The following is a 13,237-nucleotide window of genomic DNA, read 5'->3' as shown; positions in this document are numbered from 1 at the left end:
CATCATCAAATTGTTTATTTTTTTCTGTAAAAATAATGTACTTGCTCATCCAAATGTTAGTAGGGCCTTTCTATAGTTAGGTAAAAGATCATTACTCTCTCACGCTAAGCATGTCTGCTACACCCATTGATAAGAAGCTACCAAACGACTCAGAAACATTTTATTTTCAATATGTTTGCATGGAGACTTAGGACGATATTTTATTTTTGATGTTGCAGACCTCAGTCACTTGAAGAGGAATGTGGAAAACTATTTTTTGCAGCTCAGTAATAGTTCAGCTTTGTAACTGGAATTGCAACAACACATTCAGAAATTACAATTAACAAGCTGACAACCACGTGTACCTCAAAATGTGTATTTTGTGAATTTTAACCACTGAAATACATTATGAAGTATCACACCTGTTCTTTTCAATATGCTCACAGTACACTGTCATGTATCTCAAGATCTTAGCTTTATTATCTAATTTTGCTTTATGTTTTCTAAACAGGACTCTGGTTTTAGTTAAAATCTCACTGTAGATGTTTACTGCTGTGAGTATTTCTTTTTAAGTAAATTAGTTTTTTCTTCTCTATAAATGTAAAATACGTGGATTTTCTCTGGTTGCCCACAGAGCTCAAGTCTAGACAAAAATAAAGAGGAAAGAAATATGTATGCTAGATAGTACAGTTCATAGCACCAGATCCATACTTACCACTGTACTTTTACATTTCTATTTTTACAGTATGGTTTAATCAAAAGCTAACAAACTTTCCCAAAAAGAACAAAAACAAAACAAAAGCCCGGGGGAAAAAAATAAAGAAAAATAACAAATCATTTTTTCATTTATTAACATTTAGGATGCTGGTCCAAACACATTCTTTCCTGATGCTCAAATACTAAGTGATCCTCAAGAACCCATTCATTGCAATTAGTGCAGGTCCACCACTACCTGAAACTGGTACTGTGTCACTGTCTAAAGGAATGGTCCTGCCTTTCTCTATCTGAAATGCTGACAGTCAGAGCAGTGAATTAACCAGGCTGACTGCACAGCTTCAAGGTCACTAAGGGAAGAAGAGAGGGGACAACAACGGGCAGTCAGAAGTGGAGAGACAAAGAGGACTACCCACGTACTTTGCTTGTCCAACTCTCACAAAAGACTCTCATCATAATCAAGTCCTGTAGACCTTCATGTCCACACAAATAATAAAATAAGCTTTAAAGTAACATATTTCAGAATATACTGGATTCACTCTATCAGAATACACACATATTTCAACACAGTTATTTCATCCTGCAAAGCAACCCTGAAGGATTTGCGCAAGTAAGTCCTGTCACACCAACACACCCCATATATAAAGATAAATCAAAGCACCGTTACATGTTTCTATTTACCTGTCTTATAAAGAAGTCTCCATGGATTAGAGACACAATGCCAAAGTTTGTATACTTAAAAATATGATCCATCAGCCACATCATCTGACGGACAACCTGAAAATTTAAAAAAAAAAAAAAAGAAAGAAAGAAAAGAAAAAGCTTAGTAAATCTAACGTGTAGAGACTTATGTATATACCAGTCATGCTCATAACAGCAATAAAACTACAAATATATGGAAGAAAGTCCATTTGCATCAAAGTATAAAGCTACACAAATGCTATGCTTCTCCCTCAAGAACCTTTTTGTAACATAACATACAGTTGTACTCTATTACCTTTATGCTACAGTCATTTCTACCCAGTCTTTTTGCACAGGAGGAATAATGCTTCTTATTGACACACCATCACAACTTTAAGTCATCTGCAAACTAAAACTGTTTCTGGTGTTTGTTAAAGGTCACAAAACATCACAGGTTTGTGTTTGAAATCTCCAAGTGTTTTATATCTACCACAAAAATCTTTCCTTACATTTTTGTACTTATTTTGGGGTGAGATCATTTTGTTCTCCCGTTTCTGACATGCACATGCTCCCCACATGCTCACTACAATCTCTGGGCAGTGGCGTTCACTGAGCCCTATGCAGAGCCTGCATACCATTATGGATTTCTCTCGTGGCAGAGCAGCCACATGTGTCCCTGAGAATTTCATTAAGTCATGCTCCTTGTCCTGCCTGGCCAAGCAGCGTGGTGAGAAAGCAAAAACAGAGTGGAGCCATTAGATTCCCCTTGACCACCGCTTTTGTAGGACAGCAAAAGCAGATACTGCATGTGCTCCGTCCTCTGAGATTTAAAGTCAGAGAATTATTCCAGAAGTAGATAACAGAAGGCAAAAGGTTCTGCTCCCAAGGTCCTTCCCCTCTACAGCTCCTGTTTGTATATTTTAAGAGGAGTAGGAGTTGGCTTTCCAACACTGGAAGATCCGATGTCTCATCCATGCTGTCAATGATACGTTAGGCTGGCTGCCTTCTACTCTTCCCTGTGTTAGAAGGCTGCACAGACTGCTCCAACTTCAGTAAAACTCAGTCATGTAACATAATACTCTTCCATTTATCACGATCCAAAGAGTATGGAGAACCACTGTAATTCTCTGACAGTCTGAAGATCATGTTTTGCGGGAATTTTGTTTCGTGAAAAATAATAAAAAAAAAAAGCTTGATAATTTGCAGTACCTATCTAGAATTGCATGCATCAGTAAGTCCTCCTTCCAAATAAATCTAATCCTCTCTTGGAGTGTTCTGATTACCTATTCTCCCTTTTGACCACAGAAGCTATAAATGAATCCTGGGTTATATATTTGGAGAAAGCTAACTGTTACTTACCCTGCTTCTTTTACTTATCCTTAAACAACTGCGGCCAGATGCTTAGCAAAGTGAAATTTTTACACACTTTTGGCATAACTGCCAAAGAACATTTAAGATGCTTTATTGCCTTATACATATAGCTGATATCTCAGCTAAATCTAAACGTCACAGAATGCATTAAGAACACCGTAACTGTTGTGGGTTTTTCGTATCAGCAAACTTTCTATTTGAAGATTTTGGATAATGCTAGAGCACTGGAATCTGGACTTTCTAGCATCACTGGAAGTGGAAGGAGAAACCATGTCTGAGAGAAAAGGGCAGCTCTGAAAGACATGAAATACTTTGCTCCAGAAGCAAGCATCCATTCCTTCTCTATGACATGCCAGTATCCTCTCCTGTCTGCTAGTGACATTTCTTACTAGATGTTAAATATGTAAGGGAACAAAGACACAGTATGTATTCGTGAGGGATAAAACAACAAAATTAGTTCCTGGATATAACTGCCCACTTGAGACTAATATAGGTGAAACATTTTTATTGTGTTTTTGTTTTTTTTTCTCAGAGCTTCACATTCTCTCCATTTCAGTAAAAGAGAAAGCCTTAGGGAAGTAAAAAAGAAATAAACGGTGGGCCCCAAGGGCAAGAATACAAAACATAGCATTACTGAGAGGTGTTACTGCTCCTCAAAGCACCATAATACCACCTCTTCATGTCCATGCACCAGCCTAGGGAAGACATGTTGTAGAGAACTGCATCATTTGTCATCATCAAGCTAAAAATAGTTTTCAAATTGCACTGATGATGCTTTAGTCTGCAGCAGCACCCATATGACCCTCAGCGTTCATCTATTACTTTGGCTGATTTACAAATATTGTTCTATTCTATCAAGTAGAAGCTAAGCCAACATAATCTGCTTGGCCAGAGGAGATGAACAAGCATAATAATCTGCTTCCCTGAAAAGAAACAGTTTGGGTCTTTTGAGGAGTCAGCCTTGGTCCTATGTGTGGCAATCCAAGAGGAAGAACTCCTGCACAGCAATGCTGGGGCTTCCCTCCTCCCAGAGCACTTTTTGTGGCTGTGTGCCAGCTGGGCATTTAGATCACAAATTCAGATGACTGTAGTTTTATCTTGGAGGCTGATCATTGATCTGCAGGGTCTGAAGTCCCATCTCACCATGTTTTAGGTGACACAAGAGTTTCTAACTACCTTGCCTGGACTTCCTCAGTCTTGTTGGGAAGGAGTGATGCCACTGCATCAAAGACCGGCGTAACACAAGTTTTAACTAGGACAAAACACACATACTGCTGCCAAGTGGGCTACAGAAAGGCAAACTTCAGAGCTCAGTGATTACAAATTTGCCTGTAAGCCTGTGCAGTGGTGTACTATAAAGTACAGAAAGGAAATACTAATATTTTATGTATGTAAATTGATGAATACACACAAGCACATAAAATCAAAAAAGGGGAGTTCAGAGGGTAAAACACAATCATCCTGTTTGCAATCAGAAAGCAAACTAGATTAATGGGTATTCCTTCTGTTCTGCTACCAAGGGCAGAGCAGAGCAAACTGCAGGATAATGGTGCTGGCTCTTTAATTAGTGTCCTCAGGAACAAAACAGCACATCTCATGTGGGTCTCTAATCACACGTATTTCAAGTAGGTTAAGCAAAGATACTCAACATTTTTGAATGTAGGCTCATAGGTGTTCACGGACAGAGAATTTTTGGATGCTGTTTCAGGTTCTTTTTTCTACACCAGTTCCACTTAAGCAAAGTTCAGGATGCAGAAAATAGTTTTAATGAGTTAATAGGAAATGTAGGTGCCTCCTATTCACAGGCCCGTTTTCATTTCACCCTGCTTAGATTTAATAACAAAGCAACCTGAACAGACTGACTTTCATTTTTAAAGCACCTGTCCATAACAACAATGAAAGCCAGGTATGCATGTCTTGACATTTGTACTAAAAAAGCTGCAAGATGCATTTTTTTTTCTCTCCATTGTACTGTTTCTGTTCTTAATTAAAAAAAAATAAAATAATAATAATCAAATTTATCAGTCCTAACCCAGCCAGAATGCAGTAATAACAATATTTTAATCTACTTCTTTAACACAGGCATTAAAGGCTATGAGACCTCAACCAACTTACTAAGAGTTTGCCTTAACAGTCACAAACTGGAACAAACGTTTTGAGCTATATAAAAAGTGAAATAAGGTCACACCTGATTCAGCAGAAACCTTGCTCTCTGTGACTTGTCTTATAGTATTAGTCAAACAACACCAGACCAGCCCTTCCGTTAAAGCATAACTTTTAGCTAAGTTCCACTTCACTAATAAAAGATAAAGTTTTCTTTATCCACCTAAGTTAATCTGAAAGGGAATAAATGTCTTAACAAATGCATTTTAACTTAGTGTTTAATAAGATTAAGTTTGCTTAAAACAGATAAGATACGCTATCATCTGTATATAAGAATTTATAGAACACTAGAAAAAAGTATGTCACAGTTCCTGACCTGGCCCTTAGGAAATCTATTGTCAAGCTGCAAGAAAATTTTTGAATTCTACTTTGCCACACAGAAAAACGGAACTTAGTCTTAAATTGAACATTTCTGACTTCTTAAATTAACAATTAAAAAGGCAGCAGCAAATGGATACATGCTTGCTGCTTAAATCTGGATTCAGTCCATACTGCCTTGCAAAGGACAATAAAAAAAAAAACACTTTGGACCGCCACAGGAGGAAGTTCTTCCTAGTTCTGACATTGCCTTATCACTGAGAGGCCACCTTTGGTACGTTATTTTACTTCTCTGTACACTCTTCTGCATGAGATGGAAATGAGCATCTCACTTTCGCAAAATACTTTGAGCTGAAAAGGGTCTCCCAAGTGGTAAGAAGTGTTTAGGAACTAACAACTTAACCGTTGTAATAAAAGCAATTCTTGGAAATTACTATCTGGTTACTTACAGACAAATACCAAAGTTACAAAATACTCTAATCTTTTGTAACTCCAGAGTTGAGTTTAAACAGTATTTAAAAAGAAAAAAAAAAAAAAAACCTGCCTCATTTAAATAGCAGTTTATTATATAATGATTTCTTTTGGATAGGTTCCTCCCCCACTCCCTCAATGGTTTCACATTCTCTCCTGGTCAGAAATATGAAGCATGCTATTTAAAAGTGCCCGATTCAGCAAGTTCTATCAAGGATAAACTATCCTGATCTTTCTCATTATTTTTAGCCAGCTGTACCACTCATGCAGTATTTTAAGAATGTGTTGAAGTTTGTACTTATTTTCTTTATTAGCCAAAAAAAATATTAAAGCCGCTCTAGGCTCTGGCCATGTATATTCCAAGAGCAACAACAGCAACTCTAAGGCAAAAATGCTGATTTTTAAGGCTACTTTTCTTTTCTAAAACCCCACAAACATAACATTCTCCACAGTGAAGGTTATTTGCCACCTCAACACCTTCCTCCATTTTTAGGACCTTCTGCACTCACTGAAACTTACTTTGTCCTGACTGAAGCTTTTTAGCTAAGGAGTCAAATAGGATAAACATGGCTTAAATTATACATATGGATGAGCACACTAGGAAACATATATGAGTCAACGAACCTCTGTGATATTTAAAGCACATGAGACTTCAATAGTCAGGGTTATATGACATACACATCCACAGGACTGTATCTTCACAGTCACACCTTGATCACAAAAGACAGAACAAATGTTTCCCTTCATTTGGGTATAGTACAGAATACCATACAAGCCTAACTTGAGAATTCCCAAAGGTATTAAAAGAAACTAAAAGTGCTTCTAGAACATTTTCTTCTCTAGGTTATAGTAGAAAGGAAGAAGTAAGTCCCTTTCTTCAGCCTTGAGTGGCATTGTGATACTTTCCAATTCAAATCTTTGAGGGGGGTTGTTTTTCCTTTGTTTTATAAATTGGCTCTGCTGGCATAAGTAACATCTGGGAAAAAATCTACAAAAAATGTTAAGTGACTGGTAGAGATACAGTGGATACATAATCTATATTAATGTACACTAAGAAAAACAGTGTCAGTTACAAGCTGTGCAAATGCAACAAAGAGCAGCTGTTTTTTTTCCCTTGTTTCCCCACAGTATGAGAGCAGGAAAACCAACAACACTAAGACAGACACAGCTGGTGGAGCTTTTCAGCTTGCCAGGTGTGTCCCTCACCCTTTGTAGCCTAATCATACTTACCCTTTTCCCCTAATTTCCTCATTGATTTAATTTTCCATTTAGATCCATTACTCTCGTTTCTGGCACTACACTCTTAGACATGAATTTTCTGAACAGCAATGCACGAAGTGACTGACATTAATTGCACTTCTCACCGAGAAACGCTTAAGAGTCTGTGAAATAAGAGCTTAAGCAATTCTGACCTTAGCTAGCCTGGATGTGCTGTCCTAGGGGAGTCACTTCCAGTTTCTGAACTCCAACCAACATCCCATACAGACCTTGCTCCTGACTTCATGAGGAAAATTCTACACTGGAATAAAGTCATAACCAAGAAGCTACACCTGTGTTGGTTTGACCAAAGTTGGTATGAATTGCAGAAGGACATATGGTGAGAAGAAAGAGTAGAGGACACGATTACCTGCAAGGAGATCTGCTTCCCTCCATGTTAACCTGGACCTGCACACTGAGTCAGCTTGTATCTGACATTCCCTAAAGGCAACGTTTATGGTCTAAAAACCTGCTCCAAGGTAATGTCACATTAAATGAAATCTAAACAAAAAGCTTCCTGTATTCAGAGCCTTGGGATTATTTGATGGATTAACAGACAAAAGAAAGTAAGTCATCAGCACCGCACACAGACACACGCACACCCAAGGTTACAAATTGCAAACAGAAGCTGCCCATTCCCCAGTTGTAGCCTACCGTGCCTTTATCCTGAAGGCACATCATCAGAGTGCAGACATCCCCCGTTGCTTGATGGTTCACCAGCACCATGGCTTCATCTTCCGATACTGCTTTAACATCATCACCCCATTCCACTACTATTGAAAAAGAAAAATAAGAGGTAAACTTTGTGATGACCACATTGCTAATTTCACTATATAAAAAAAAAACTCCACACCCACACACTTATAACAAAGAAACCTACATGCTACATGTCAATTTAAATTGGCACATAGCATAAGATACGCTATATTAGCAAGACCGTTTCTCCAAGCAGAGGGTATCCAGCTTAGTTTTAAATTGCATGCATAGAATAAGAACAAAACAAAAATACTCTATCAGGACATATGCAGAGATTGATCTTTTTGTGTCATTACACCATTCTATATTTAGGGTCTCAAAATTACATAAGGTTTTGACCCAGCTTTCAAATTCAACCACCTTGCCTCGTTAGATTTATTTTTCTAATTATGTCGTAAAAAAAAAAAACAAAAAAACAAAGAACTGCTTTTACTGTTTTTTGTTTGTTTGTTTTTTTAAACTTGGCAAGTTTGCTTCATTTCTACACATACAATTATTAAGCTACTTGGGTAAAAGAAAAAAAAGAAAAAACTTTAGTTGGAACATTCTGTTTAAAACACTACATTAAACAAACTTTGTAATTCAAATGAAGTTAGCTGTAAGCAAGAAAGTGGGTTCAGAAAACGAGCTGCTCAGATGACAGAAACTATTAGTCACTATTTTGTAGACCAGAGACCAGATACTCCAGTGGCAAGAATGACATCAGGAGGAAGCCACAGCTGTTGATCATCCAATATCTATACTCACAAAAACTATGCTGAGGTGAGGAGGAGGAGTTAAAATCGCTAGTTGCATCATCACAGAGAAAATAAATAGATAGAGAGTAGAAGGCCTCCTGCAGAAGAACACAGGATGGAAAACAAAAACGCCTGCCATAAATCAAAGGCCAGCATGCACCTACTGCTCCTACTGGGGCAAAGAGACCGATGAGCAGAGTCTGACCCTCGCCAACAAGAGATGGTTACTGCAGCTCAAGGAAAGGGGAAGGATGGAAAGGCTGAGTAGTTCTGTGAAGCTCAAAAGGAAAAGTAAGATGCATTGCCTGTGCACGTAGGACATGATTATTTTTCTGTATTCGTTCAGGACCTCAAGAGGTTCTCACTAGCTATTATCTCCATTTCTGACCTCAAAGGCAATATGTCAGCTCCACTACAGTCCTAAAGATCCAGTTAAGAAAGGTTTTGTTAAAAGGTCTCCCAACAGCAACCAGCCCTCCCTGCAGCACAATTCAAGGGTTATAGTTCTGCTGTGCTCCCAGCTGTAGTTTAACTGAGGAGAAACCCATGGGCTATGCACTGAAGGCACGAAGTGATAACCCGTGCATAGCTTCCCTGTCCTCGCAGAAATCCAATTATCATCACACATTTGAAACTTGCTGCTAATTTTCCATCAGCTCCAAAAGCAGTATGATCTGAGATGTAAGCACAAAGTAAAATAAAAAAGTAAAAAAATAAATAAGTAAAATAAAATACTCTATTTGGTCACAAGTAGATGGAATCGGACTACAAATACAGAGAGGGGAAGCCTGTTCATCCCATAATGTCCAACCTTCCTTCCCCTCCCTGGCAATCTAAGCACAGGTCCTTCCTCAGTTTTCTCAGTGTGAACTTTGAAGATCATATTTTTTCTTCCTCCTTGATTACGAGCAAATTCCCTCCAATGTCCTCTCTAATTCCATGGAAGGCACAAAGCACTGGGATGCTGCAATCTCAGTTGATGAGGCAGGTGCACATTCAAGTATTTCACATTTCTGGGCACAACAGTACCCAACAATGCAAAAAAGTCAGACGAAAGAAAAACTGTCTTAAAGGAAATGTATTAAGCCCATTTTGGAATTATTATTTCAGCAACTTTACTAAGGAGCCAATACACAAATAGTCATACTTAACTGCAGCTTTCCAACAAAAACTGAAGTTTTAAAGCACCAAAAACTAAGCACTAAATACATTGAGCATTTGCAATATAAGGTGGCTCACAGATGTCTAATTATTACCAAATAAAACCATTTTACTTCTAGATCTGTCATTGGGAATGGGGTAATCTTTGCCATAGAGACTTCTGTGGAATACATCAGTTTATATTATTAATCACTTCTACCACAGAACAGTTTAAAAAAAGCAGTTGAAAAATAAACTATTTTTAATCTTGGAATGTATTTCACAGATCCAGCTTTCTGAAGGATTAAAGTAAAGTTCATAACAAAGTCATGAGAAGTAACACACTACTGAAAACAACCAAAGAGAACTTATAAAGCTTTTTTTTACAAAAAAATAAATTAATTAAAAAAAAAATATATATATATATATACACATATATGTACACATAAAAGAGTAGCATACTAGGCAAAGACTAAGAGGTGACCTTGAAATTTCAGATAGGTCCCAGTCAAGTGAAAAGAGGGAAAAATAAGTTTCTGCTGCTACCTAGAGTATTCTACCTGCTCTTGTTAGATATAATATGGGGCAAACATTCAACCAGCTTACGATGCACTAATGAGTTTCAGCAGAGATGTAGTACCAAGGTGAGTCCCGTGGCAAGGTTAACAAAAGTTTCATTTAATCCTTTAGTTGACAGATAAAATGAATTGAGTAAATCAAGTGGTAAGACTAATAGCTCAACCTCTGCAGCTCAGCTGACAGGTAGCAGGTTACTAAATCAGGGTGATTCAGCTGTACATCCTCTAGCCTCTTTTCCCTCTGCCATTTCTCCTCAGGCAACCTGTCTGTTGTGCTTAATATCGTTTTATGGTCAATTGATTGAGCTGATTATCAGGGAGAAAAGAAACAGTTTGTACAAGTCCTTCACATAGCATTTCTGGATGGGAAACAGAACAGCAAACCACAAGTGTGCAGAAGAACCACTGCCATTACCACAATTTTTTAAAGAAGGAAAAAAAAAAGCCATCTAGCTTAAATTCACAGTGCCCTTTAAACTCAGTGGAGGAATAAATGTCCCTCTCAGACTTTCCCACTGCTCTCAAGTTTTCAAAATGGGCATTTTTCTTTCAGAAATACTTGTGCCATTACATTCCTCCATTCCAATTGGAAACACTCAAATCACAGATGCATGGCAGCAGAACCAGCAACAGTGCTCTGCTCCACTGTAACAAGACAAAAACAGTTCAAAGACAAATATTTGTTGCTCAGGGTGCCTGAAACCCAGCAAGCATTCCTCCACAACGTCCTTGTATTGCCAGGACACATTTTATAACGATACCAGCTCTGTGTCTACAGCCCTGTAACAGTTAGATTTCTGTAAATGTGGTGTAACATAGTGAAATAATATAAAGACAGGGAGGAGCAGGAAATCAGTTTAACCTGGTAATTTGAAGCCACGGTAAATTCAGTACTGAACAAATCTAGTAATCCTGATGAGTAATGAAATCTTTTACCAGCAGGAGTGACACAAAAATGGCTTAGCTGTAAGAGAGACTTCATTTGTGATTTAGTTTTGAAAGCAAAAGGTTTCTCCAGGAAAGGATGAAGACACAGCATGCAGCTGCAAGTAAATGCAAGACAGAAAGACTTTTCCTTCCGAGTCCAAGATGTACACAAGTCTCTAAAAAAAAGAAAATATTTCATAAAATGAGCTGCAAACTGAGCTTTTTATGAGCTAACTCTTGCAAAGCTTAAAGAAGAAAATAAAAGCAATAAAAGAGGTTTTTTTTCAGATTGTAACTCAATTATTGCACATCTAAATGCAGCTATGGAAAGCTGTCAGAACACGTGGCTGCTTTGTAATCATGTCCTTACCATAACTGCATGAATGTAAGTGATGCTATGAATAAATATTCAAGCACTCTAATTGCAGCATGTCATTAGGCTGTGCAGATCACTACTCAGCTAGCTAACAATTCAGCAGCTTTACATCGTACTTCAGAACATAGCTGGCAAGAATGACAGCCTAGTATTCTGCACGTTGTCTACAGGTGAAGCAGTCCTGTGATTTGCATAGCAATTAATATGAACAACTTCACTTTGCATGCTGCACTTTAAAACGTCAAAAGCATTTAAGATTTTCTACCCTTGCCTCTTCATTATAGTTAACAGTTGCACTACCGTGTGTGCAGTAAGAACCAGCATTAATTTTATTGGCAAATTAATGACTTAAGTTCTAGTAATCACTTGGGCTTATTATTAAGAAATCACACTGGGTTTCAACTTCTTTCTCCACTGAGTTGGAAAGCAGAAAAAGGAAAACCTCCTTCCAGAAATTTCAACAGCCATTAGGAAATGTGAAGGAACCAGATGCAATTCTCTTACCAGCATCATCCAAATCTGAAAGCTCCCACATTAATTCCATAAATAAAAAACATGAGAAGACCAATGCTTATGGCAAGGTCAGGGAAACTCTAAGTGTCCTAATTACCTTTATTAAAAACCCAAACACCATAAACACTTCTTTATAAGGGAGTGTAGCAACAGGACATGGGGTAAGATCTTTAAACTAAAACAGGGTAGATTTAAGGTTATATATTTGGAAGAGATTCTTTACTGTGAAGGTGGTGAGGCCCTGACACAGGCTGCCCAAAGAAGCTGTGGATGCCCCATCCCTGGAGGTGCTCAAGGCCAGGCTGGATGGGGCCTTGGGCAGCCTGGGCTGGCGGGAGGTGTCCCTGCCCATGGCAGGGGGTTGGAACTGGGTGGGCTTTAAGGTCCCTTCCAGCCCAAACCATTCTGTGATTTTATGATAGAATGGTTAGATAAATCATCTGCAAGTTATGATATACATAAAGGTGCAACTGATTTGGGTATCCACGTTATTTACCTTTTAGATTTTCTTACACAGAGTATTCACAGCTTTCTCTACAAATCAGAGAAGCTAAGAACTTCTTACTCCGGAACTCCCCACACCATGATTTATTTTTCTTCTGATCACTTGTAGTCACACGCATCCATGAAGCAAGACTTCAAGAAAAACAATTCCAACAAGCTGCGGGTTGGCAACACTTAGAGCGGAACAGTACCACCTTTTGTGGTTCTTGCAAAGCTTTAGTCACAAATAAATGGCGTTATTAATGGACAGTCTCCTTTGATTCCTCAAAGATCACCCTGCTTTCAAAAATAAGGGACCTTATTATTATCTACTCAATAGTAATTTAACTCATGACAACCAGGTTTCTACATTTTAAACATCCCTCCTCATGCTCCAGCATTTGTATTTGGCAAGTTTTTTGCTTTACTATTGTTCACAAACGTCCAGTCAAAGTATGTTTCAGATGGAGTTGTCAAATACATTTCTGTCTCCTTTACAGAGGGGATTCCTTGACAGCTGCCATTAAGAAATTGCACTCCTGGCCTCATAAAAAAAAGTGGATAAAGACACGCTAAAGGTGTTTTTTTTACTCACTTAACTAAAAGGCTAATGGCATTTGTCTCTGTAAATCGATATACTTGCCTATGGTGGAAAAAAGAAAACCAACAATGGGATAAGTAAATCAGCATACAATTAGTTTTATTTTTAAATAAATATTTTAGGGCTAGAAGGCATTTAAAAACTCTATATAAAATCAGACACATTCTATTGG

General features: G+C 38.0%; 1 protein-coding gene across 3 annotated transcripts in view; it reads right to left on the bottom strand.

Moving 5' to 3' along the window:
- LPGAT1 (lysophosphatidylglycerol acyltransferase 1) overlaps positions 1-13,237 on the bottom strand; it is a 66,987-nt gene that overhangs the window by 32,746 nt on the left and 21,004 nt on the right. For all 3 annotated transcript variants that reach the window (XM_027453030.3, XM_072035563.1, XM_013098989.5), the window contains 2 exons: positions 7,609-7,727; positions 1,375-1,470 (listed from right to left, as the gene is read on the bottom strand). In XM_027453030.3, coding sequence (XP_027308831.1) covers positions 1,375-1,470; positions 7,609-7,727 — 215 coding nt within the window. The remainder of the gene's footprint in view (positions 1-1,374; positions 1,471-7,608; positions 7,728-13,237) is intronic.

Source organism: Anas platyrhynchos, chromosome 3 (genome assembly GCF_047663525.1).
Source record: "Anas platyrhynchos isolate ZD024472 breed Pekin duck chromosome 3, IASCAAS_PekinDuck_T2T, whole genome shotgun sequence".
Classification (NCBI taxonomy): Eukaryota; Metazoa; Chordata; class Aves; order Anseriformes; family Anatidae; genus Anas; species Anas platyrhynchos.
Note: the sequence above shows the minus strand (reverse complement) of the source record. Positions and strands in the feature narration are given on the sequence as shown.